We start from the raw sequence: 23,924 nt of genomic DNA on the forward strand, positions 1-23,924 counted from the left end.
GTTTCTGTCTGCAAAGCTGCTTTATTATCAAACAGAACCGGCTGCTCCTCCACTCTCATTCAAACTGACTCAGACACATGATGCAGTGCCTGCATGCAGTCTCTGCACTCACCTTCCCCGCCCCCTTCTCCACTCTCAGCCAATCACAGGCCAACTCGCTCGAACAGTGCATTCAGGTAACACAAAAGAATCAGAATAAATAAAGAGATAAATGGTGAAACAACAGACTACAACTAAATCTGCAGCTAAATAAATACATAGTAATATTAAAAATCTGATAATAAAAGCCTGAGTCAGATATAAATACAACAAAGAATGAAGGTTTAAAGGTTAGAATATGTATAAGCAGGAGGCCAGGCAGTGATCAGCAGAGTTTTTGGAAGTCCCTAGAGCCAGGTATAAACTCTGGAGAGATCAGGCTTTCTCAGCCGCTGGCCCCAGACTCAGGAACAAACTGCCCCCCTGACATAAGCACCACCAACCTTGGCCTCTTCAAATCCAGGCTCAAAACCCATTTATTCAGGCTGGCTTTTAATATTCAGTAATATGGTGAAATTAAATTAAATTAAATTGAATTGAATTGAATTGAATTGAATTGAATTGAATTGAATTGAATTGAATTGAATTGAATTGAATTGAATTGAATTAAATTGTCAAGATAGTGTATGTTTTTACTCTTGTTCTCTTTTTATTCATTTCATTCTCATTTTACTGTCTGATTTGAACAGAAAGCACTTTGGTCATCTCGAGGGCTTTATAAATAAATGTTGATTGATTGATTGATTCTGTTTGATTAGTTTTTCTTTATGCACACAAACAGTCCTGAAACAAACCAGCGGTTGAAATACAACAAGAGGTGCATTTTTGTGAAAGCAGAAGAAATCCAAAAGTGTAGTGAAACATCAACCGAGTGTCCTGATGTTTGAACCCATTGTTTTGAAAAACACAAAGTAATCCCATTTCAGAAATGAGACAAACCAAATGAGACAAACCGCTTAATTTTCTCTTTGTGCATCAAAGATGATCAATATGAGCTCCGGTTTGTTTTTACTGAACACATGTTTCTGCAACCTTGACCACCAGGAGAGACATTTGTCCCTTTGACAATGGAATATCACAAGCTTCAATATGTTGTTTTGCTCTGTGACTCAAAACTGTAGTTTATGTTGCATTGAGGAATTTAAGGAAAGAAGAGAAGAGGAAGTGAGAAATGTCTTGTCTGTCTGTCCACATTGAATCAAACCGTTTTTATGAAAGGAGTCAGGAAGTCCACTTTATTTATGACATATTAAAACATTATTTCATTCAGACGTCACACTTATCTGCTCTGGTTGCAAGAAAAGAGTATATTGTTTAAGTTTTAGTGCAATAAAATAGAAAAGGTGTAAAGCTGAGAGGAGGAGCCAGAAAGAGGAGGTCCTCCGGCTCCCTCTGGCTCCCTCAGTTCTTCAGACAAACGTTTCAGTTTGGGTGTGAGGGCCTTTCTACTGATTTCACTTGGATTCGATCAAATACTGGTGAGTACAGCTGCTCTCGTTTACACTAACTTTCAACAAGCACATTGAAGTCAAAGTCCACCAACTTTCAGGGAAAAGTCGAAAAGTACAAACTCTGGGATGCAGCTCAGGTGGAAAATTCTATTTTGAAGGTTTTTGACTGGTGTTTATCAATCCGGGTAAAACAGAAAGAAATCACTTGACAGAAAGTCCTGCTATATAATGACTAAATGTGTTGCGCAGCTCGAATTAAATCGAAAGTGAAAGTGTTGCAGCTCACACGTAAACAACTGGAGCAGCAACGGTCAGTATTCTAGAATGATCCAGAGAAACTTTCTCCGTTTTGACGTTCTTTTTTTAAGACCAACCGGCAGACAGAATTCACAGCAAACATCCACAACATGTGTTTGATTTTCTTCTCCGTGGCGTCAATAGACGTAATACACGGACACGCCTCGTTGACTGTGGACGGTGAACAGAGCCGCAAAGTCAACAGGGGCGCACCGTGCACACTGTCATGAGTAAGCTGGAACATGCATGCGCAGTACACGGCGTCATGTGCGCGAGACAGACCATTCTTCGTGAGAATAAAAGACATATGATAATTATACTAAATATATATGGACAAATACTAGCTGTATGAAACATATATGAAACATTAATTAGAAATAATATGTAAAAGTACATTGTACAGGATTTATTTTCTCCCAAATATTCTGAAATCTCATCCGTGGACGAGTTGTCCAGATGAGTTGTCCTGCAATCCTCGTTGACTGGCGCTGCCGCCTCACGACGCCATCTTGGATGGGTCACCCCGCGCACCCTGTGCATTTTCTTCTGAGAGCGCGCGCAAGAGAGAGAATAACTTATTTATTTACAACATGTAAGAAGTGTACGTGTGAAAAGAGTTGCAGAAAGCAAGGAGGCAATTTAATGTGAGTAGACTCATGATGCTCACAGCTGTATGGGACATATCAAATATAAATACTCACATCATCGGGCTGAGGTTCACTTTCAGGGTAAGGCTGAGAAAGGTTCACTGGTCTGGTCGGCTCTCGTCAGAATTCCTTCAAGTTTTTGGAAACAAAACCCGGACAAAGTTGCTGGTTCTGGGTTAACTCCGCTTGACTCTAGTGCTACCCGACAGTGAGATGCCCCATCCAATATGGTGGTGACGCGGGTTTACTCTGCAGCACGGATGAGACGTCTACCTATACTTAAATAAAATTCTTAGCAGTGTAAACTTTAAAATGGAGTCATGAAGTATTTGTAGGAAAAAGCCTTTAAAGCTGGAACCTGCAGGACAAAACTTATGGAGGGCTGATTGTGCCAACATTAAATAAATAAATGGACCATTAATTAATTAACTAAATGTGTCAATCATTTATTAAAATTGGAAAACAATTAATTAAATGTGTTATTAATTCATTAAAATATCAATTCAATTTATGTAAAACACATATATTAATATTTCACTATTTCATTAATTATTTATTTGCCTAAATGTGTCATTAATTAATTAAAATTGGAATTTAATATATAAATGTGTCTAATTCATTAAAATATGAAATATTTTATGTTAAAACATTTAATCATTTCACTATTTAATTAATTATTTCATTGTCTGGTGTTGCACGGCTTCATGAATTAATTTTATCTGTCAAACTCACTCATCAAACTCAGTGGGCGGGGCCAATGCTGATCGAGTCAAACCCATTGCGTTGGTCTGAAGAGTTTCCGAACATGACGCTCCATTACCAGAGGATCTGCATGAACTTTAGGTCTTTTCCTGAGATGAGCTCCCACAAAAACAGACTGTGACCAAGATTCAAACTTCACCAAGTGAACCACTAGAATGGATTCTACAGTTTCAAAACACGGCGGTTACAATCATAGACGCCGCATCGCCATCTTGGTCTGGTCGCCGTTCTGCTCAGTGTGACCGTTTGACAAGGGCGATGAAGTGTCAGCGACTTTAATCAATCAGAACTCGCTGAATACTAAACTGATCTTCACCTGGTTTTCTTTCCTGCAAACGTCATACATGTAGATCTGATACAGGACATAAAATTAATTAAAACATTTTCTTTATTCATTTTAGGCATATGGCACTTTACAGGAGTACAATCACATACTTAACCAATATCCATATAGTCCGTATATATACACATGCAAATTCACACACACATTTGTACAGTATACATGTGTATATATATATATATAGTAAACATTTATAAAGAATAAATAAGGTCTGCATTCATACACTTTCATTCAGACAGTGCTCCCCTTCCTCTCTTGGTTCTGAAGTCCAGATTCCTCCTGTAATCAAACCTTCCCCTCTATCAGTAAAAACTTTCTGTATGTTGTCTATTAGTTGTTTATTTCTGGCTTTGTGCATTAATTTTGCTGTTTAAACTTCAACCAGAGTTTAGTAGGGCAGAATCAATATGTAAGGCATTAGTGTGGTCCTGGAAGCCTTCTGAACCAGTCTGATGGCTCTTTTCTGGAGTGTGCACGACGGTCGGAGTGATGATTTGTAGGTGTTTCCCTAAACTTCACCACAGTAATTCAAATATGGAAGTATTAATGAACAGTATAGGATATGTAGTGCTTTAGATTGATAGAAATCCTCAAGTTAAACACAAGAAGAGGACACCACCCTGCCTTAAACCTCTTTATAATGTAATGTAATGTAATAGTTTATATTGCAAATGTTTTCTGATGGCCATGGCCTCCAACGTGAGAGCAACACGTCCATATTCAGCCTGGTCTTCCTCACATCTTCTCTCCAGCAGATCCAGCAGCATCTTGTTCAGGCTTGTTCAAATATTGACAAGCAGCTATTGAAGATATTTACAAGAGTCATTTCCAAAACTTCCACTGGACAACATTTAGACTACCTTTGCAATGTATGTGGATGAGGGAGCGGTACATTTGGAGTCTCTGAGGTATTTGTCTTTCTTTGGACCATGTGGGTGGAGTCTTCTTCTCTCGCCTCTCCACTTCTGTTAGGGTGAAAGAATTACAAGTGAATAATACAGCCTGTGACACCATGATAAAATGTGCTGCTCAGTAGTAATATTTTGGTTTATTTCTACTATAGCATTCTTGACTCAGTTGTAATCTAAGTCTGTATTGTGGAACATGTGATTTATATAGTCTCAGTTGGACTAATAGCAGGTGAACAAGCTGTAAACAAAGTGTAACTCATGGCAGCTGCTATGAGTTCATTGGTCGACAGAAATACAGAACAATAAGTTTATATTCGCAAAATTCAAACAACAGTAATGTTCCATCTTACCTGTGAAAAGTAATCCCCCGAGCCCTGCTTTCTACAGTCCGCCGATTCTTACAGGAAGACTCCCCATGGTGCTCTGGTGTCCTGGATTCTCTGCTGCTGCAGTTTGTGTTTACAGGCTTGACGACCGGGCCAAGATGGCAGGAAATACGGCCGACCAAGATGGCGGCTGTATTTCCTGCTCCGTGGCAGCCGATGCTGCGTCTCTTCTTTATAAAGTCTATGGTGGAAACAAGACGAGTCTGGAGTTTCCAGTCGGGAGCCGACTTTAACATCCAGAGCCACCCAGTGTATCTGAACATATTCACTTGCTCTGCAGCAATCCGTTATCTGAGATCAATCTGTTCTGACTTGATGTGCAGGAGAACCAATCAGGTGAAAGGACCCGCCCACTGAGTTTGATGGGCGAGTTTGACAGATGAATTCATGAAGCAGTGCAACACCGGACCATGAAATAAATAAAATAATTAATAACTAATTCAACTGTAAAATAATTAAATATGTTTTTAAAATAAATTGAATTCAGATTTTTATGAATTAATGACACATTTAATAAATTATTTAATGGTGTATTTATTTAATTAATTTTGACACAATCAGCCCTCCATAAAAACCGGCCCTTCAGATGACCTTGCAAAGTGTAAACTCAAGAAATAATTTCTCAATTAAAAAAAAGGACTTTCTTTTCCTCATGTGTCCACTGGGGGCGCACTGTTTAAATCCAAATAGAAATCACAGCACATCACTGAGAGACAGAATTGACCAGCAGGGGGCGGCAACACTCAGCCAGAGATAAGCGACGCTGCAGTGAAAGCGAGTTTCTTTGTTGATGCAGAAAAGCGTCAGCATGAAAGATGTTTCAAGAGGGAGAGTTTGTGAAAACACGCTGAAGGCTGCTGAGATCCTGAGTTCTGAGAAGTGACAGGTTAGTGTGAAGAGAAACGTTCCAGCTCACATTTCACATGGAACTTTGTTTTCCTGTCAGACAATTTCAGCTTGTTCATCATCGATTTTGTACAAATGTCAATATTTTTTTTCTCTCCTCTATTTCTGTGGACATTTCTCAACACTGTTATCAGGAGTAAGATCACTGTCTGTTCTGCTGTTTCTGTTGTGTTCACTCTCTGTCTCTTGTCCTCAGAGTGTGACGATGTCTGCTGCCAGCAATCTGCCCTCTGAAGATCAGTTTCTGTGCTCCATCTGTCTGGACGTGTTCACTGATCCAGTCTCCACACCCTGTGGACACAACTTCTGCAACCAGTGCATCAGCCAGTACTGGAACTCCAAGGTCAAATGTGACTGTCCCCTGTGTAAAGAGTGTTTCTACAAGAGACCTGAGCTGAGGGTCAACACTTTGCTCTCTGAGGTTGTTGCTCAGTTCCGACATGGAGCTGAACACAAAGTCAGCAGCAGCAGCAGCTCAGAGCAACAAGCTGCTGGACCAGGAGAAGTTCCCTGTGACATCTGCACTGGAACCAAAGTGAAGGCCCTTAAGTCCTGCCTGGTGTGCCTGGTCTCCTACTGCCAGACTCACCTGGAGCCTCATCTGACAGTTCCAGTCCTGAAGAAACATCAGCTGATGGAGCCTGTGGAGAACCTGGAAGGCAGGATGTGTCCGAAGCACCAGAAACCTCTGGAGCTGTTCTGTAAGAGCGAGCAGACCATTGTCTGCATGATGTGCACTGTTTTAGAGCACAAGACTCACCAGGTTGTTCCTCTGAGTGAAGGATGTGAAGAAAAGAAGACGGAGCTGAGGAAGACGGAGGCTGAAAGGAAGCAGATGATCCAGAAGAGACGAGTGAAGATGGAGGAGATCAGAGAGTGTCTGAAGAAGAGTAAAGCTGCTGCAGACAGAGAGAAAGCAGAAGGTGTTGAGGTGTTCACTGCTCTGATGGAGTGGGTGGAGAGAGCTCTGAAGCAGCTGAAGGAGAAGATTGAAGAGGAAGAGGAAGCCAGAGAGAAACAGGCTGAAGGTCTCCTCAAAGGCCTGGAAGAGGAGATCTGTGAGCTGACGAAGAGGAGCTCAGAGGTGCAGCAGCTCCTTCTCTCTGAAGACCAGCTCCACCTCCTCCAAGGCTTCTCCTCCCTGAAAGCTGCTCCACCCACCAAGGACTGGACGGAGGTCAGCGTCCAACCATCATCATATGAGGGGACTGTGGAGAGAGCTGTGGCTCAGCTGGAGGAGACTCTCAGCACGGAGATGAAGAAGCTGATGAAGAAGCAGTCTGAGGCTGAGCTGAAGAAGAAGCAGCAGTTTGCAGTGGATGTGACTCTTGATCCTGATTCAGCTCATCCTGAACTCATCCTGTCTGATGATGGAAAACAAGTGAGCCATGGTGATGTGAGGAAGAAGCTTCCAAACAACCCAGAAAGATTTTCTTGTTATAGTATTGTTTTAGGAAAACAAAGTTTCTCTTCAGGTAAATTTTACTTTGAGGTTCAGGTTAAAGGAAAGACTGACTGGACTTTAGGAGTGAGCAAAGAGTCGATCAACAGGAAGGGAATTATCACACTGAGCCCTGAAGAAGGTTTATGGAGAATACACTTGAGCAATGGAAATCAGTACTTTGCTTGTGAGAACTGTTGGCTTGATCTGTCTCTGAGGTTTGTTCCTGAGAAGGTGGGAGTGTTTGTGGATTACGAGGAGGGTCTGGTCTCTTTCTATGATGTAGATGCTGCAGCTCTGATCTACTCCTTCACTGGCTGCTGCTTCACTGGCAAACTCCTCCCGTTCTTCTGTCCCTGTGGTAATGATGGTGGTAGAAACTCTGCACCTCTGATCATCTGTCCTGTCAGTCAAACTGTCTGATCAGGTTTTATCATTAAACGTCACCAACAACGAATAAACTGGTGAGAAAGTGAGAGATTAACTGGGATTCATGGGGAACAATTGTGTGTCCGGAGGAGTTTTCAAGGAGACATGTTGGACAAAATAATACTGAAATAGTTTAGTCAAACATGAGGACATGGAGGACATCCTAAGCAGCTGCTTCATCCGCTCAGGGAAACCTTCAGTCACGTGTTTAAACAGCAGTCATGTGGCTATACAGTATATATGGTAGTAGCAGATGATCACTGCAATAAGTTCCTGGACTTCTTTCCTACTAAAATCCACAGCAGCCGCACTGCCCAGTGTCCTGCTCCCACTCCCATCGGCCTGACCACCGGGACACAGTTCAAGATCTTCCAGCTTCTTTGCTCCTTCCTCCTTGTTTCCCAGCAGGAGATCCAGGACAGTGTCAGGAAGATGAAGTCCACCTCGAGCCCTGAACCGTCGCGCCTGGTCAAGACTCACTTCTTCACTTTTGCACCTGTTGTCACCGCCATGGTCAGTCAGTGTCTCCAGTCTGGCTCCGTTCCCTCCCAAATGAAAACCTGAAAAAAACCCAGAACACTTGACTAATCTCAGACCCAGAGAACCTCTCAATCCTCTCTTAGGGACTGGAAGAGGTTGTTGCCTCACAACTCCATGACCACCTCAAACCAAACCAGCTCTTCCAAAGTTTCTATCTGGTTTCCGGCCTGCACACCCTCCCTCCTCATCATCCCTCCTCACCCTCCCTCCTCACCCTCCCTCCTCCCTCCTCACCCTCATCCTCCCTCCTCATCCTACCTCCTCATCCTCCCTCCTCATCCTACCTCCTCACCCTCCCTCCTCACCCTCCCTCCTCCCTCCTCACCCTCCCTCCTCACTCTCATCCTCCCTCCCTCACCCTCCCTCCTCACCCTCCCTCCTCATCCTCTCTCCTCACCCTCCCTCCTCACCCTCCTTAACCCTCCCTCCTCACCCTCCTTAACCCTCCCTCCTCATCCTCCCTCACCCTCCCTCCTCATCCTCCCTCCTCACCCTCATCCTCCCTCACCCTCCCTCCTCACCCTCCCTCCCTCACCCTCCCTCCTCACCCTCCCTCCTCATCCTCCCTCCTAACCCTCCCTCCTCACCCTCCATCCTCATCCTCACCCTCCCTCCTCATCCTCCCTCCTCCCTCCTCACCCTCCTTAACCCTCCTCCCTCATCCTCCCTCCTCATCCTCCTCACCCTCCCTCCTCATCCTCGCTCCTCACCCTCCCTCCTCACCCTCCTTAACCCTCCTCCCTCATCCTCCCTAACCCTCCCTCATTCTCTCTCATCCTCCCTCCTCACCCTCCTCCTCATCCTCCCTAACCCTCCCTCATTCTCCCTCATCCTCCCTTATCCTCCCTCCTCATCCTCCCTCTTCACCGTCCCTCATCCTCCCTCCTCATCCTCCCTTATCCTCCCTCTTCACCGTCCCTCATCCTCCCTCCTCATCCTGTTCGACCTTTCTGCGGCATATGTCGGCACCGTGTTAATTAGTACTGCGTTACTCTCATATGACCACGTTTTTCAGTAACAAGTAATCCAACGAGTTACTATCTCCAAACCAGTGATCAGATTAAAGTTACTGTGCGTTACTATTGTAGAGTCTCACAGGACGACTTTCTTGTTTGTGAAGCCGTTTTATTATTAAGCAGAGCCTCCTTCCTACACACACACACACACACACACACACACACACACACACACACACACACACACACACACACACACACACACACACACACACACACACACACACACACGCAGTCAATGCAGGCACACTTGACCCGCCCCCTTTTTCACTCTCAGCCAATCACAGGCCAACTCGCTCTAATACATTCAAGTCACACAAAAGAATCGGAATAAATAAACAAATGTAGCCAGGTGTAAAATTGTGTAAAATAATGTTTTTTTTTCATGTATTTCATTTAAGTTAAAATGTAAATTTCAAGTCTGTGATTTTTTAGTTCCTTTTTATTTCAATCGCAGCAATGCTTCAGGTTGTTCTGTTTTGATTGGTTGTGTGAACCTTCACCTGTGACGGGGAAAGGAGCGTCAGAGATCAGGTGAAGGGAGTGGTTGATTTAATTAGGAGGTCAGCTGGAGACTCGAGGCGCGTTGGTGATTGAGACACACCGGTCCGCACACAGGGAGCGAAGCGGGTGTTTTGCGTGCCGCGGTGGACAGATCTGTCGGTGAGACGATCTGGGAGAGGACTGTGAAAGGACAGCTGGATGCGCAACAGATAACTTCCACCCGAAGTTGCGATCTGTGTCTTTGACAGCTGGAAGATGACTCACTAGTTCAGTGAGTGATTGATTCACCTCACCACCGGCCAGCGGCTTCAGGGGCAGCCACCACAGCTGAGCAGGTAGCTCACCCTGCTGTTTCCCACCTGGAGACAGCAAGACGCAACCAGATAGCTCTGAGTGACCGGAAAACTCAGAGTTCCTCTGGCAGCGGGAAGGACGCTCCGCTGGTGCTGCAGTGGCGCCGATCAGCTGTTCCCGGACTGAGCCTGTCAGACGGGTAGGAGGGAATCCTTCCAGTTCTGTGGGACCAGGTACCACTTGGTTTTGTTTTTTCTCCTCCTCAGGGAGGAAAGGACTGAGGATATTCCTTATTTTGCTGTGTGGAATCCCGGGCAACGAAGCAGGCCTGCGCTTTGAGTTTTTGGGTTAAAATGATTATGAACTAATTACCAGTGTGCACACTGTGATAGAAAATACATTTTATTTAACCTGATTATATCAATTGGATAATTTTGAGTTATTGTGAATTGTTGCCAGTATCTTTTGTTTACGCACCTGTTTAATGGAGTTTGTTTTTTTATTAAAATGGGAAGGATTTTAGTTCACTGTTTTCCAGGAAGTATTCATTTCAAATAAGTAGTTGTGCCGTTAGTGTAAACAATATCAGAAGCCCAAGCACAGAAAGACACAAAAGATAGTCAAGTTAAACTTATCAAAATACGAGAGTTATGTGTCACAGAACTCGGAGCCCTTTCCAATAGAGAATAGGAATAGCTGGGCTACACAAACAAATAAAGAATGCAACAAGAGACTACAACTACATCATCAGATAAATAAAAACCAGTAATAGTAAAAATCAGTCAGATATAAATACAAAGAATGAAGGTCAAAGGTTAAATATGTATCAGCAGGAGGCCAGGCAGTGACCAGAACTGAGTTTTTGGTCAAACCAGTTGTTATTTCTATGGTGGGGGATGTCAGTAGCTGCTAAAAGTAACTAAAATGTTACTTGTAACCAGTTACTTTTACAGTAAAGTAACTAATTTACTTTTTGAAGGAGTAAACTACTCATCAGCAATTGCATTACTTTTTCAAGATAACTGTGGCAACACTGATAGTGACACATATTACTGCTGGAAAACCATTAGAAAGTGAATTTTGCACAATATGATTATTAACGTAAACCACACGGCTGGACGACACTCATTAAGGCGCTTCAAACAAAGTTTGTAAATTTGTTTTTACCTTTATTTACTTTGCATAATAGTGGCTTTACAGAGGAGTTTCACATTACCTTGCACGTTCTTCATGTACCTGAGATATTTGGCTAAGAAACATTCTCCGTGGATGTTTTCATTCAGAAAAGCATTTCACCTTTGGTGACTGCACCTACACTGGTAGCAGCCACAGCGTGTCGGCAAATCAACCCGTAGGAACAGAAGGCTTTTTTCTTTCAAAGTGATGTGAAAGTCTGAACCGAGTCAGTGAAAACTTGCTAGAAGCCTGCCGGCTGTGGAAAACAAACTCAAGCCAGGTCGACAACAAACAGTGTTCAAGACATACATAATAAAAGAGGCACATCACTACGTGGGAATAGTTAAAATAGGTTTAAGTTTGGCGGCGTGCTCGTCATCACACACAAGTTTCAATTCAAAGTTGCCTGTGAGACTTGTTTGAATCCGCAGTAATACAAAAGGCTTCACTTCAATAGCCTACCTTGGCAATTGCACCCAAAGAGCACCATAATGCCCAGAGCCTGAAAACACTGCTCTGCAAAATAAAACAACTTCAAACTGAATTAATAAATATTTTGTGTGTGCTCAGTGTAAGTGCACTTTCACAGTCTATTACATCAAATATTATTAATGTCATCAAACAAAAACACACGTGAAAAATGATCAAAACAAACTAGCAGGCTTCGGTTTTGACCTCTTTGGGGAATCGAGTGACTCTACAGAAGGCGAGGCGTCAGCAGGGAGGACTAACGGTGGCGTTCACAGCGAGGCAGCATCCACAAGCAGTTTGTGCAAAATCAGTCTTTAAAAAATCAGACACATGACGGCACTCCTGTCAATGTGAAGCTTCTTCTTTTAGTTAATGAATGATTGTGGAAGTTTCAGCAGTTTTTAGCAGAGTAAAACCTAAATGTTGATAAAAATAAAGAAAAATTAAAGATTTTTTTCAATTAAATGTTGCATGTTTCTTTGTTAACTTATCACCATTGTTTTGTTGTGTGAATATTGTGCCAAACAATGTGATTAATTGCGGGAAATCAAACGCTAAATTGTGATTAAACAGTCAATCGATGCCCAGAACTAGTAAATAGTGTCACCAAATGGTCGACAATTTGAAAACTTAATACTATTGAACTGAAGTAAAAATGTCCACCAATAAACATTTTCTAATCCAATTCAGTTACACAGCAAAATTCTCAGCAAACATGCATTTGAGTTCCACTAAATTAATTTAATTGTTTTGTCTGACTGCATACGAGTTTTCATGAGGTCAAGAAAACGACAACTTTTTCCAATTCAGTTCGCAATAAATGTCTATAAGTGGTACTGGTGTTTAGTTGAATAAGAAGGTTCTTGGTGTCAATTGATAATAATAATAATGATAATTACTTGAAAGTTGATGTGTGTTTGGTTCAGTGTGTTTACTGCTGTTCAGAGGTAAAAAAGCTTCACGGCTGCACTGACAGAACATATAGACCATATAGAACATATGGACCATATGGACCATATAGAACATATGGACCATATAGACCATATAGAACATATAGACCATATGGACCATATAGACCATATGGAACATATGGACCATATGGACCATATAGACCATATAGAACATATGGAACATATAGAACATATAGAACATATGGACCATATAGACCATATGGAACATATGGAACATATAGAACATATAGAACATATGGACCATATGGACCATATAGACCATATAGAACATATGGAACATATAGAACATATGGACCATATAGACCATATGGAACATATAGAACATATAGACCATTTAAAACATATGGACCATATAGACCATATAGAACATATGGACCATATAGAACATATGGACCATATAGAACATATGGACCATATAGACCATATGGACCATATAGACCATATAGAACATATGGACCATATAGAACATATGGACCATATAGACCATATGGACCATATAGAACATATAGACCATATAGAACATACAGAACATATAGAACATATAGAACACACAGCATAGAGGTGGAGGATGAGCCCCTCCATGTCTGGACGTCAGGCTGTGATTTAAGATGCTGCCTTACTGCAACAGTTTGACTAGGCACAGAGTTTTTTCAGCATTTTCTTAAATAACTTTTCTCATTGCGATTTTGTCTGTTTTTCTTTCTTTTTTTGAAACTCCCTTCTTGTCTCTGTTGTCAAAAAGCGGTTGTAAAACCTTCTTTGCGGCTCCGTCACAGCATCCCAAAGCCTTTGGCGTAGGTGATGGCCTTGAGCAGTCGTTCCCTCAGTTTGTCCTTGGAGGAGTACTCGGGGAGCAGCAGGGCGTTGAAACAGGTGTGGGAGGTCGGCAGCCTGCCGGAGAAAAGGACACGACAGTTTGAGTGAGAAACTTGACGAAACCAAAAACGTCAGTCAAGAGTAAGAAAATGTCTTGGAAAAGCTTCTTGACAGTAACTGTCAAACCCAAGATGTTAAACGACTCTCAAGAGTCAGGACCTGCATTCCTCAGTATTTGTCACTGCATGGATGATCATATTTGCAATTTTACACAGAAATTCAAGTAGCACGGTGTACAATCCATCCAGACTCAGTAAACTAGCAAGTCATGTGACCGGCTGCAGCAGATCAACTACCGAAGCTCAGAATTCACTGTTTCATGACATTACAGCAAAACGGAGGCGTTTCGGAGTTTGGTCTCGCTTTGTCATCTTAAAATGGATCCTTTAAAATTTGGACAGAATTGTGCAAGTTACTGAAAATGTGCTCAACCGTTCAACTGGAGTTACATCAGTCAGTGGGAGGAAGATGCTCTACAACCTGGATGTTAGCGCTCATTTAAAGAAAGAGATTTATCAACTGACATCCCAGGTCAACCACAACGTGCAGACAGCAGCAGGACGCTCAGAGCAGCGATTCATGCACCAGGAGTCGTTCTGCTTGAATTTAAAAACGACTCATTAATTCAGGATTCACCAGACTCTGGTTGTTTAGTGAAATAGTAACTGATCTGCTTCTCACTGGGGATGTTTGCTCAGGATTCTAGTAACGGTGAAGCTATTAGCTCAATTAGTGGGACGGGGAGACGGCGGCTCCACTGGAGCATCAGGTAAAGTAACTATGTGAGTAACTGAACTCCCAGTTACTAGTGTGTGGAGCGCCATTAGCATTAGCATAACGTTGAGGGGGGGGGGACTGCGACGTTACGAAGCATCAGAGGGACAAATGTATCGTCCTCCTTCAGTCTCCATCATGAATCTTCAGTCAAAGTGAAGCAGAAGTTGGACACACTTTGGTTTTAAATGAGCAACCGGAACCTTTTTAACGCGTGTTGGAACATTTCCCTGCCGGGTGGGTCCAGACCTCCTGACCTGTCCGTGTCGGAGCCGTTCTTAGCGATGATCATTTTCAGTTTTCCCAGGCCTCCCACTGGCGCTCTGTCTGTGCCGGTGGTGAACTGGAGAAACAGCCGCTTCTGCTCCTCTCCGAAGGAGTGAATGGTTTCCCAGAAGTCTCTGCAAGCGCCAAGATCAAACTGTGAGACGCCTCCACACCAAAACAGAAAGTGCTCCACTGAATCAGCTCCGCCTACTTGATGACTCGGCTGTCTCGGCTGTAGCCTCCGTCGTACTCCGTCGTCTTCTCAAGAGCTTCAAAGTCCAGCTTCTGAGGGGCGACAAAGTGTAGAGCGGTTAATAAAGAAACGAGCCACCTGCGAGAAACAAAGACGAAAATAAATCAGGACACGTGTCCTCACCCTGCTTCCACAGATGAGCAGCTCGACTTCCTCTGGTCGGAACAAGTATTTGAGCGGGGACTCGTTGGTGACCATCAGGAAACCTTTCTTAAAGGCTTTGAATTGTCTCTCAACGCTTGTGTTCAAGACGTAGTCAGCGTACAGATCTATGAACTCCTGACAACGAACCACACATGCAAAGAGCAGGAGGGAAAAAAATGAAACGCTTTTCAAGTGCTAGTGCACCGTTTTCTCTTTTTTTCAGCAATAAATCTGAGAGTTCTGTGTTTGGGGAACCTGCAGGATGTGAAATCAGCCAAGACAAGAAAAAGTTGTCAATATTTTCTGCCACAATTAAAATAAATCATGTAAACCCTTTCAATTAATGTGAAACTGAAAAAATTAAATAAAAAATACATTTATTACTGAAACTAAGAATATTTTTCGCATATGAAAAAAACATTTCTGGAAAGTTACAATAGAGGCACAAAAAGACTGTAAAGAGCATAAAATATCAGTAACTGTAAACATGCCCAATCCACTAATCCATCTTCTGGACTGTTTTATTCAACTCGGGGTTTCCAGGTGCTGGAGTCAAACTCTGCTGACGAGGAGCGAATGCAGGGAACATCGCGGACAAACACAGAGAACCAGAGTCACAGATGAATTGACTTTCACTAATACTGTCCATTTTGCAGGGCAGTGAGCCCAAACAGGCTCAGGGAGAACATGCAGTCTCACTGGTCCTGTTACAGCCTCTTATGTAACAAGTTGTTATGGAATATGTTGTAATGAAACCCAAAATGTAATAACTGCTGAATAATGTAAAAAGATTTAACAAGAATTTAAATGGGATCTTAATATGTTTAATGGTATACATTATTTTGTACTGGTGATTGGAGACATAGATTACAGATTATAGAGAACAGAAGACTATACATGACTTGGGCAACAGCAATCCTACATGAATACCTCAGACTGTATATAGATATATACGTTAGAAAACAACAACTAATAGTCCAAACTTTACTCATTCTTTCAATATTATTCAAATTGAAGCAGTTCCAAGTCCATAAAACAATCATAATTCACTTTATGATGTAATAAAACTATAACAATATTAGTGGAAAAATATTTTGTCTGCCCCATAATGTAATATTTAAAGTTTTACATTTTGGGCTCAGCCTCTTGTTACATTATTAACCAGTTTTTACATTTTGGGTTAAATGACATTATATAATCTAACAATCCGGGTGGTTGTTACACATGGGGTTTGAACAAGCCTCTGGCCGCCGCCTCTGCAGCCTGACCTCAGAAGAGTTCATGATGAAGTTACCAGCACCCCCCCCCCCCCCCACCCCCACGGTGTGACTGCAGCTTTATCATACAAACATTCAACGTGTCATGAGAGGAGAACCGAGGAACGAGACCCTCAACCCTTTAACAGCTACAGGAGTTAATCTTCATGGTTGCTAAAGACTTCTCATGGTGTTAAAAAAGGCGACAAGTTCGTGCGGCAGTTCATCAAACTCACAATGTTTTACTTTTACAAAGCAAAGATCCTCCACTGGTTTTTATTGACTTGTTTCGTCTTTTACAAAAAGTCTATGGCAGACGTTTGCTTAATTTATTGAGGTATTTGTGACGGTTGTGACCAAACCAGTTGACTTTCATTACTTTGGCCCTCAATCTATTGCAGCTAAACGTTAAAAACAAAACACACATTTTTACCTGTCTGTTGTCTTTGGTGACTGGAGTCTGGTCTCCCTGCTCCTTCAGATCATACAGCACCGGGTTCCCAAACAGGTCTGTCTGGGATATCTGGAAGGTGAGCATCATGTCTTCCTCCACATTGCCGGTATGTTCCAGCAGACCTTTCAGACTCTGGTAGAGAACCTGCGAGAGAGAAGAGACAGTCACTGCCAACTGACGCAAAATGTCCTTTAAATTTCTGCAGAACTCCGAAGTTTTACCTGTAAAATACAACACAAGCACACAACAGCTGTGAACAAACACTTTTTTGGGGGAAAATCTGGACTGTGTATGAACTTTGGAGAAAGTTACTATACTGGATGTGAGTCTGACAGGTCCAAGTAGGTTCCCTTCTTTCCCATGAGCTTCCTGTAGACCACCATGGGGAAGTGGACATCCAGGATGCAGTTGTTGTAAATCGCGAGGCCCAAGACGATTCCAATGAGAGTGTACTGCGCTTCAATCTCCAGAGACGAAGAATTAAACCAGAAAAGCTTTGTGTCGCTGTCGTAGGTGAACATCCCTAAACACACACACACAGAAAAAAATGAGAAAACTGACAGTTGGCACGACACACACACACACACACACACACACACACACACACACACACACACACACACACACACACACACACACACACACACACACACACACACACACACACACACACCTGTGTTTTTTTCTTTCCTGGGAATTCACTAACTGAAATTGTGAAAGTAGAAACCAACATAATATTTCACAGGATTTTGTTTTGCCAACTTTGCTTCAGCAAAGCGTCTCTTCCTCCAAGTCGGTGCACCTGATTGACACGTTGGGATTTTAAATATAAAACTAAAGGAAGAAAAGCTTCATAAACTTTGTACAAATGAAAACAAAAGACACAGTATGTTCAACGTTCAGTGTGTCGTACCGAGGGTGTACTATGTGACGGAAATATGTAGAAAGCATAAACAGAAATCCAGTGAAGCAATCCGAAAAGTAAAAATGTGCGATCTTTGTCAGTTGGACTCAGGCATCATTAAATGCCATGAAAGGTTTTTGATTAACAAAAGTAGTCCTGGGATTCCCTTCAACAACTAACAGGTTCGAGTTTCAGTGAAACATTTCAACAGGTCACCTCCACAGGACCGACGCACTTAATAATCCTCACCGAGGTGGAATCACAAAGTAGATGTCCTGAAGCCAAGATATTGTACAAATAAAGTGTTATAAACTTACAGGATTTTCATCTTCTTTGTCTCAAACTAACCTGTATCTCGGCTACTCTGTCGTTTGAGAGTGTATTCATTTTGTCATCCAATTCCGTATGAGAGCAAAAGTGACAATCCTTAAAACAAACATACAAACAATGACTATCATTTTTTAACAGAGGCACGTTTTACAAAAAAATTTAACATTTGATGTTGAGTGTCAATAGTGAACTGACAGCAACATTGTTCCCATAGAAGCTGTTTGGATGTTTTTCTGCACGAAACGTGCGTTTTGATTCAGTAAATTAAAGCTTGTTGTAATGGCTCTGTTGGTTCCGTCTCTGTCTGGAGGATTATCTGCAGCGTTCTGAACCAGCAAAGAGTCGACTAACTTTATTTGTCCACTTCTGAACGAATTCTGGTGCCGTTTGACTGAAACTCATGATAAAGTATGAAGGAGAACCGTTTTCCAGGAGAAGCTATAAAAAGGTTTTTGTCGGGGCCTGTTTACACGGCATTTTCAAGTGAAAACGCGAAACTTTCCCTTTTTGGGTGTGTGTTTACGGAATGGACCTCGGAGCAACTTCTTCAAAACGCTTCGACTCGGCAGGACCGCTGCTACTCCGCATTCACAACACAGCCAAAGTAAATTGTGGTTTCTACTTAATAGTTTCTACTGTTTAGGCGTAAATTTACTTCGTTTTCAAAATGTTGTGTGTGAAAGTTTTCTGAAACAAAAACGATACTTTCACTTTCACGGAGCTGTAGTTTTAAAGGGCTCATATTATGCTAAATTCACTGTCTACTGGTTTTCCCACAGTAATAATCGTCCCCAGACCTGGAATGACGCCCCAGAAGTGAAGACAGTCTGTCCTCTCTCTGCCTGGCTTGTTTCAGTTTTTAAAAAGTGTGTTGCTCCAACCAGCCAATCAGAAATCAAACCCTATATAGTGTCATCGGGGGTTTAGCCAATCCCAATCAAGGTCGGCCCTCCCTTTGACTCCTCCCACAATTAGGCAGCTCTGCTCTGGCACATGGCACCGCGAGAGGAAGGATTTCCTCCTCTTCCTAAGATGGGCATGTGTGGGCGGAGCCAGTACAGCTCACACAGACACAGCAGATTCTGAATGTAGCTCCAACGATCCAATATTCAAATGGAGGAAAATCAAGGAAAAGCTGGATTTGGGGGAATAAACTTTAACGAGACCATGTGGAAGTGTTGAAAAACCGTGTAATATGACCTCTTCAATATTTCTTTGAATATTTGATGTTTAAATCTAGTATTTGAGAGCTAAGGTGATCTGAAAGTGAACCAACAAGAAAGCAAACCATTGTTTTTCTTTCAACTTCAATTTGATCCTCGAAAACAGATACAAATATGAATTTTGCCTCACGTTTGAATCCCGGTTTATACGGCCATACTTTGTTGAGTATTGTTAGAATACTGCAGTGCAGTACTCACTGCACATCAAGCAGAATCGAGATTTACAAGCATCCTTCTGTTATTGTGACTTTATGCATGGTGAAAAAATAAGCAAAGCTAAATAAGGCTAATTAAACAGTTCTTTTGTTTTTTTTCATTCAGAATTTCACAGGCACCTGTGTTTTGTACTTCGAGTCTCACCTATGTCAGGATTAAAAATTTCCTCTAAAACCAACTGAAAGAACTCCTTTGAAACTCCTCCTTCATCTACCCCCTGCTCCCCCTCGAACTCAACAAAAAGCTGCTTCTTGAGGTCAGACGGGTTCTCCATGGAGATCATCTCCAGCTGAAACAGAAGGGAGGACTGGATTAACTCTCAGACAGGAGGGACGGCTACCTTGTTCTCACACCCTCTGCACATGCAAAAACGGACTCAACGTGCAGGGGCTCACTCTGACGAGGGCGTCGTCGATGATGTGGTCTCTGCGCACTTTCAGCTTGAGGTAGGGGTTGGGCTGCTGGCCCTGTGCCAAGCTGTAGAGGGCCGTGAGGCGCCGCTCGCTGTACATCCGGATCCTGTTGTCGTAGTACAGGCCTTGGCTCTTGGTGATGACGCTCAGGATGAAGGGGCAGCTCTGGAAGGAAAACTTTGTTTCTGCGTTGACCTTGAAGAAGGTGAAATCTTTGTCCATCTCCACCACGTCGTTCAGAGACTCGTTAACGAAGTCCTCGAAAGACAGCAGGGGTTTCCTGCTGTCCATGGGCCGGACGCCCAGATCCTTCTCCAGGGGGTCCACCCGGGGGCCCTTCTTGTAGAGACGCTCCTCGCCCAGCAGTTCATGCAGCGTCAGCTCGTCAGAGTCCGAGTCCTCGTCATCCTCTTCGTTGTGCTCGACATCCACGTCTCCTCCCAGGATACTGGCATAGAAGACGACCTTCAAGCATTGGGTCGCGGCCACCACCGTCTCGTCGTCGTTCACCAGGTTCTCTGCGTCATACTCGTTGCTTACGACGGTGAAAGTGATGAGCTGCTGGAAGGTCTCCATCATGCGGCGGAGGTGCGAGAGGCCGTACGTCGACCAGAGCCTCGACAGGCGGGCGAGCGCCGTCGCCGGCAGTTTGCTCATGGCCTTGCAGAACTGCGGCAGCGCCACCTCCAGGTACTCCGGGCTGTGAAGGTTACTGTTCTCCATCACGATGATGAAGAGGTTCAGGTAATCTGGGTTTGTTTCGTACACGTCAAGATATTCCAGGTCGAGTTCCAAGTTGGGAGTGAGGTATATGATGGCGTTCACGAGGACCGCCTCCACCTGGTCGATGGACAGCAGTTTATCGTAGACCCTGCGGACAGCTTCGATGTCCACCGTCATGTCGCAGGAGCCGGACGTCTCCTCCGACTCCTCATCACAGGAGGCGCCCGTCTTTTCACTCTGCTTCTCCAACTCTTCTGGCTTTACAGAGTCAGGACTTTCCGCAGCCTTTGGCTCTTCTTTCATGAAACTTTTCATCAGGGCTTCTGCATTCGAGAAAACTCTCCCGATGGCGCGGACGAGAGCAGAATAATCCCCACACTCCTCGCAGAACTTCAGTATCATGCCAACACTGTTTTCTGTGAAATAGTGAACATCTGCAACCGCACAAGAAGATAAAAACTGAATGAAGGACAGGGTGAGAGGAGCGTTCATAGACGTCAAAGAGACGATTCTACAGTACCTGAAAATTCGTCGTTCGGGGAGGCGGGGTCTTTGTCGCCCATCGTTCCGTCCAGCTGAGCGTTTCCGTCACTGCTGGACGCAATGCAGGGATGATAATCACACAGTTTGGCGTTAATCTTAAACAGCTCGAGCGCTTTGGCGGCCGCCGAATTGCTATCCAAAGGTTGAAAATCACGACATGAAGCGCAAAACTCATTCGTGCAGTTGCCATTTCCACAGCCCTCGGTTAACTGCCGAAAGTAGCGCTCAATTAGACGCTTCGCAGTCGCTCTGTTCCTGCGTGAGACATTCAGACAGGAAGTCAGACCGACGGGTTCAATGACGTCTTTGGTTAGAGACGAAAAAGCAAAGACACATACTTGCAATGCAAATAATGTAATAAGAATGTCTTTAAGATCTGCAAAGGATTTGTGTACAAGTTCTTGCTTTGACAAGAAGATAACAACAGGAAGAGACAAATATTACTGGAAGTCTTCACTTGTGTATTAGTGTATTTACAACTAGTGCAGGTCCAGAGAAGTTACTTACATTCGGATGGATTCAGTGTCTCTTCAGACAGTCCTCTGAAAAAAGGTTTGAGAAATACTGTTATTACTATTGTATCCATCACAGAGCTGATTGCTGCAATGCATTGTGGGAGTTTGGGCTGGTGATGTTTTAAATGTCATTGTTGGGAGTTATATGAGGCTTGTAGTGTCAGTAGTGATTGTGTTGTGTGTTTGTTGTTAAGTTAGTTAGTTGGTCTAGTTTAGTTTAGTTTAATAGTTGTAAGTTGGCAGCTGCTGCCATGGTGTCAAAATAAAAGCCCCCATTGTTGACAGCTGGCTTAAAGGGAAAAGCTCAATCTCCTGTGTGATACTTCCACATTGCTCACCAAAGTATTATTGAACGTCAAAGTGTGACTGACGATGAGGTCTTGGGTCTAACGGAATTAATGCTACTAATATTTCTAAGGTGCATTCTTAGGACTATCTTTTAGAAATATGTAGTGTAACTGTCTGTGGTGACAATGATACCAAGGGCCCAGAGTCTGCCAATAAAAAATCCTCCCACACCAGCAGCAGCAGCCTGAACTATTGATACCAACATGCTATAACAGGGGTGTTATCCAGTTTTGGTGAGTCTGTGTGAACCGTTGCTGACAGCAGTGAGACCCGGTGGTCCTCAGCTGCTTCAGACCACCGGCTTCACGGTTCAGTGATCAGAGATGGTCTTCTGCAAAGCTTACCCATAAGAAGTGGTTATTTGAGTTCTTCTTGTTTTTCTATAATCTCAAACAAAACAGACAATTCTCCTTAACTTCAGGGATCAGCAGACTGCTTCGTGCCACAGAACTGCTGCTCAGGGGATATTTTATGTTTTTCAGTCCATCTCTGAGATGGTTGTAGATTTGTGAAATACCACAAACTTCAAATCACCTCAATGTGCTCAGTTTGAGCTTCAGCAGGTTATTTTGACCATGTCCACATGTCCAAATACACTGAGGTCAGTGAGTGTCTAAGTAAACATTTAAATGTGAAGCAAAGACACTATTAACAGAGGAAATGGGTTAATGTCACAACATAGTTCAGCAAGTTCGCTCAATATCATTAAAAAATAAATCTAAATTTACAAATTCTCCAGCTATGACTACATGGAAGCGTTGCACAACCTCTGGGTCAAGGTCTATTATGATGGGGTTTATATCCCCAACTTGGACGAATCAGACATAGAAGATAAATTAATTAATAGTTTGAATCGATTATGAATGAGCTCAAACAGCCTTTTATTGATCCACAAAACTTTATGAATGAAACCTGTACTTCAGTTACTATTAGGTCTATAATTTTCTTCCCTGAATTCCTTTAGTATATATTACCAACAGACTGCAATAATAATAATAATAATAATAATAATAATAATTAATAAATGAGTTTAAAAAAAAAAACAAGCTTTACAAATCTCAGTGTGTTTGAAGTGTCACTCCACCATGACGCAGCAGAAACCTGCCGGCTGCCTTCACACACTTTAATGTTGACTTCAGCAGCCAGCAGGGGCAGGAATTGGTGAAAAAGTGCTGGTTGTACACACAGTTGTACACACAGTTGTACACATAGTTGTACACATGGTTGTACACATGGTTGTACACATGGTTTGAACAGACCTGCGCGTCAGTGCGTCCGTGACGGTGCAAAATTAAACGTGCGCCGCCGCTCAGCGCCCCGGACACGGTCACCTCCCCGGACTGAGCCGCTCTGCGACACCCCGCCGACACGCCTCGGAGGACCACGGCGAACAGGCTGGCGAGATAAAGGAGCTTTTAGTCTGGAAGTCACAGAGAAATATCCTCCTCTAACCGTGGTGTAAACAAGAGCGCCATTAGTCCCAGCATGCAGCGCGAGACTGTGGAGCCCCCCCCCCCCCGGCCTGCGCGCGCGTGCTTACATTCATTATGAATAACATCTATCAATCTATCGCACTTAATCTGCACTTAATTTACCTCTAAATCTTTATGTTTTTTTAATTGCATTTTATTCACTTGAGTTGTAAACAAACAAACAAAAATAGTCAAAACTTCTCAATAATAGTGTTCTTTTTTTAAAGACCATATTTTAATATGAACAACCCATCCTTTTCAACACAAAACAGCTAAAACAATTCACAAAATGTTATTTGTTAAACTGGTATTTGTCAAGGTCAATCAATCAAGGTCAGTCCTGGCAAGAAATATGAAATATACATTTATTTAACGTTTTGAATCCCTTTAAATCAATCATTGTGTGTGCATGTTGTGTTTTAATTATTCAATCTGACATGTTGGCTGTGCAGTGGAGCAGTGGTTAGTGCTCCCTTCTCACAGTCAGAAGGTCGGGGTACAAATACTGGCTGTGTGGAGTTTGCATGTTCTCCCCATGTGTGCCTGGCTTCCTCCCGCAGCCCAAAACAACTTTCACCGTGGATCCCTGAGCAAGAGTCTCACCTCCTGTTGAGCTGTGTGGCCAACATCTG

General features: G+C 43.0%; 2 protein-coding genes across 3 annotated transcripts; one reads left to right on the plus strand and one right to left on the minus strand.

Annotated features, from left to right (window-relative positions):
- The first annotated feature begins 1,432 nt into the window (after positions 1-1,432).
- Positions 1,433-8,159, plus strand: LOC308115428 (E3 ubiquitin-protein ligase TRIM21-like). Of its 2 annotated transcripts, none has more exons than XM_080472919.1 (2): positions 1,433-1,517; positions 5,936-8,159. In XM_080472919.1, exon 2 carries the CDS (start codon positions 5,945-5,947, stop codon positions 7,601-7,603), a length of 1,659 nt encoding a protein of 552 aa, XP_080329045.1. In that variant the 5' UTR covers positions 1,433-1,517; positions 5,936-5,944; the 3' UTR covers positions 7,604-8,159. The 2 variants fall into 2 exon arrangements, with proteins under 2 accessions (XP_080329045.1, XP_080329046.1); XM_080472920.1 differs by lacking the exon at positions 1,433-1,517 and adding an exon at positions 5,691-5,719 and having other exon boundaries at positions 5,936-8,153.
- A 2,955-nt stretch (positions 8,160-11,114) lies between these two features.
- On the minus strand, positions 11,115-23,322 carry LOC308115427 (ubiquitin-protein ligase E3A-like). Its single transcript, XM_080472918.1, has 11 exons — positions 23,080-23,322; positions 21,465-21,499; positions 20,935-21,212; positions 19,674-20,848; positions 19,423-19,567; positions 16,923-17,128; positions 16,585-16,749; positions 14,875-15,030; positions 14,710-14,783; positions 14,489-14,632; positions 11,115-13,472 (listed from the first exon to the last, which is right to left on the minus strand). Coding segments are annotated over exons 2-11 (2,466 nt in total). The 5' UTR covers positions 21,467-21,499; positions 23,080-23,322; the 3' UTR covers positions 11,115-13,351.
- Positions 23,323-23,924: the final 602 nt, after the last annotated feature.

Source organism: Lipophrys pholis, assembly GCF_963383615.2.
Source record: "Lipophrys pholis genome assembly, chromosome: 10".
In the NCBI taxonomy this organism is placed as follows: Eukaryota; Metazoa; Chordata; class Actinopteri; order Blenniiformes; family Blenniidae; genus Lipophrys; species Lipophrys pholis.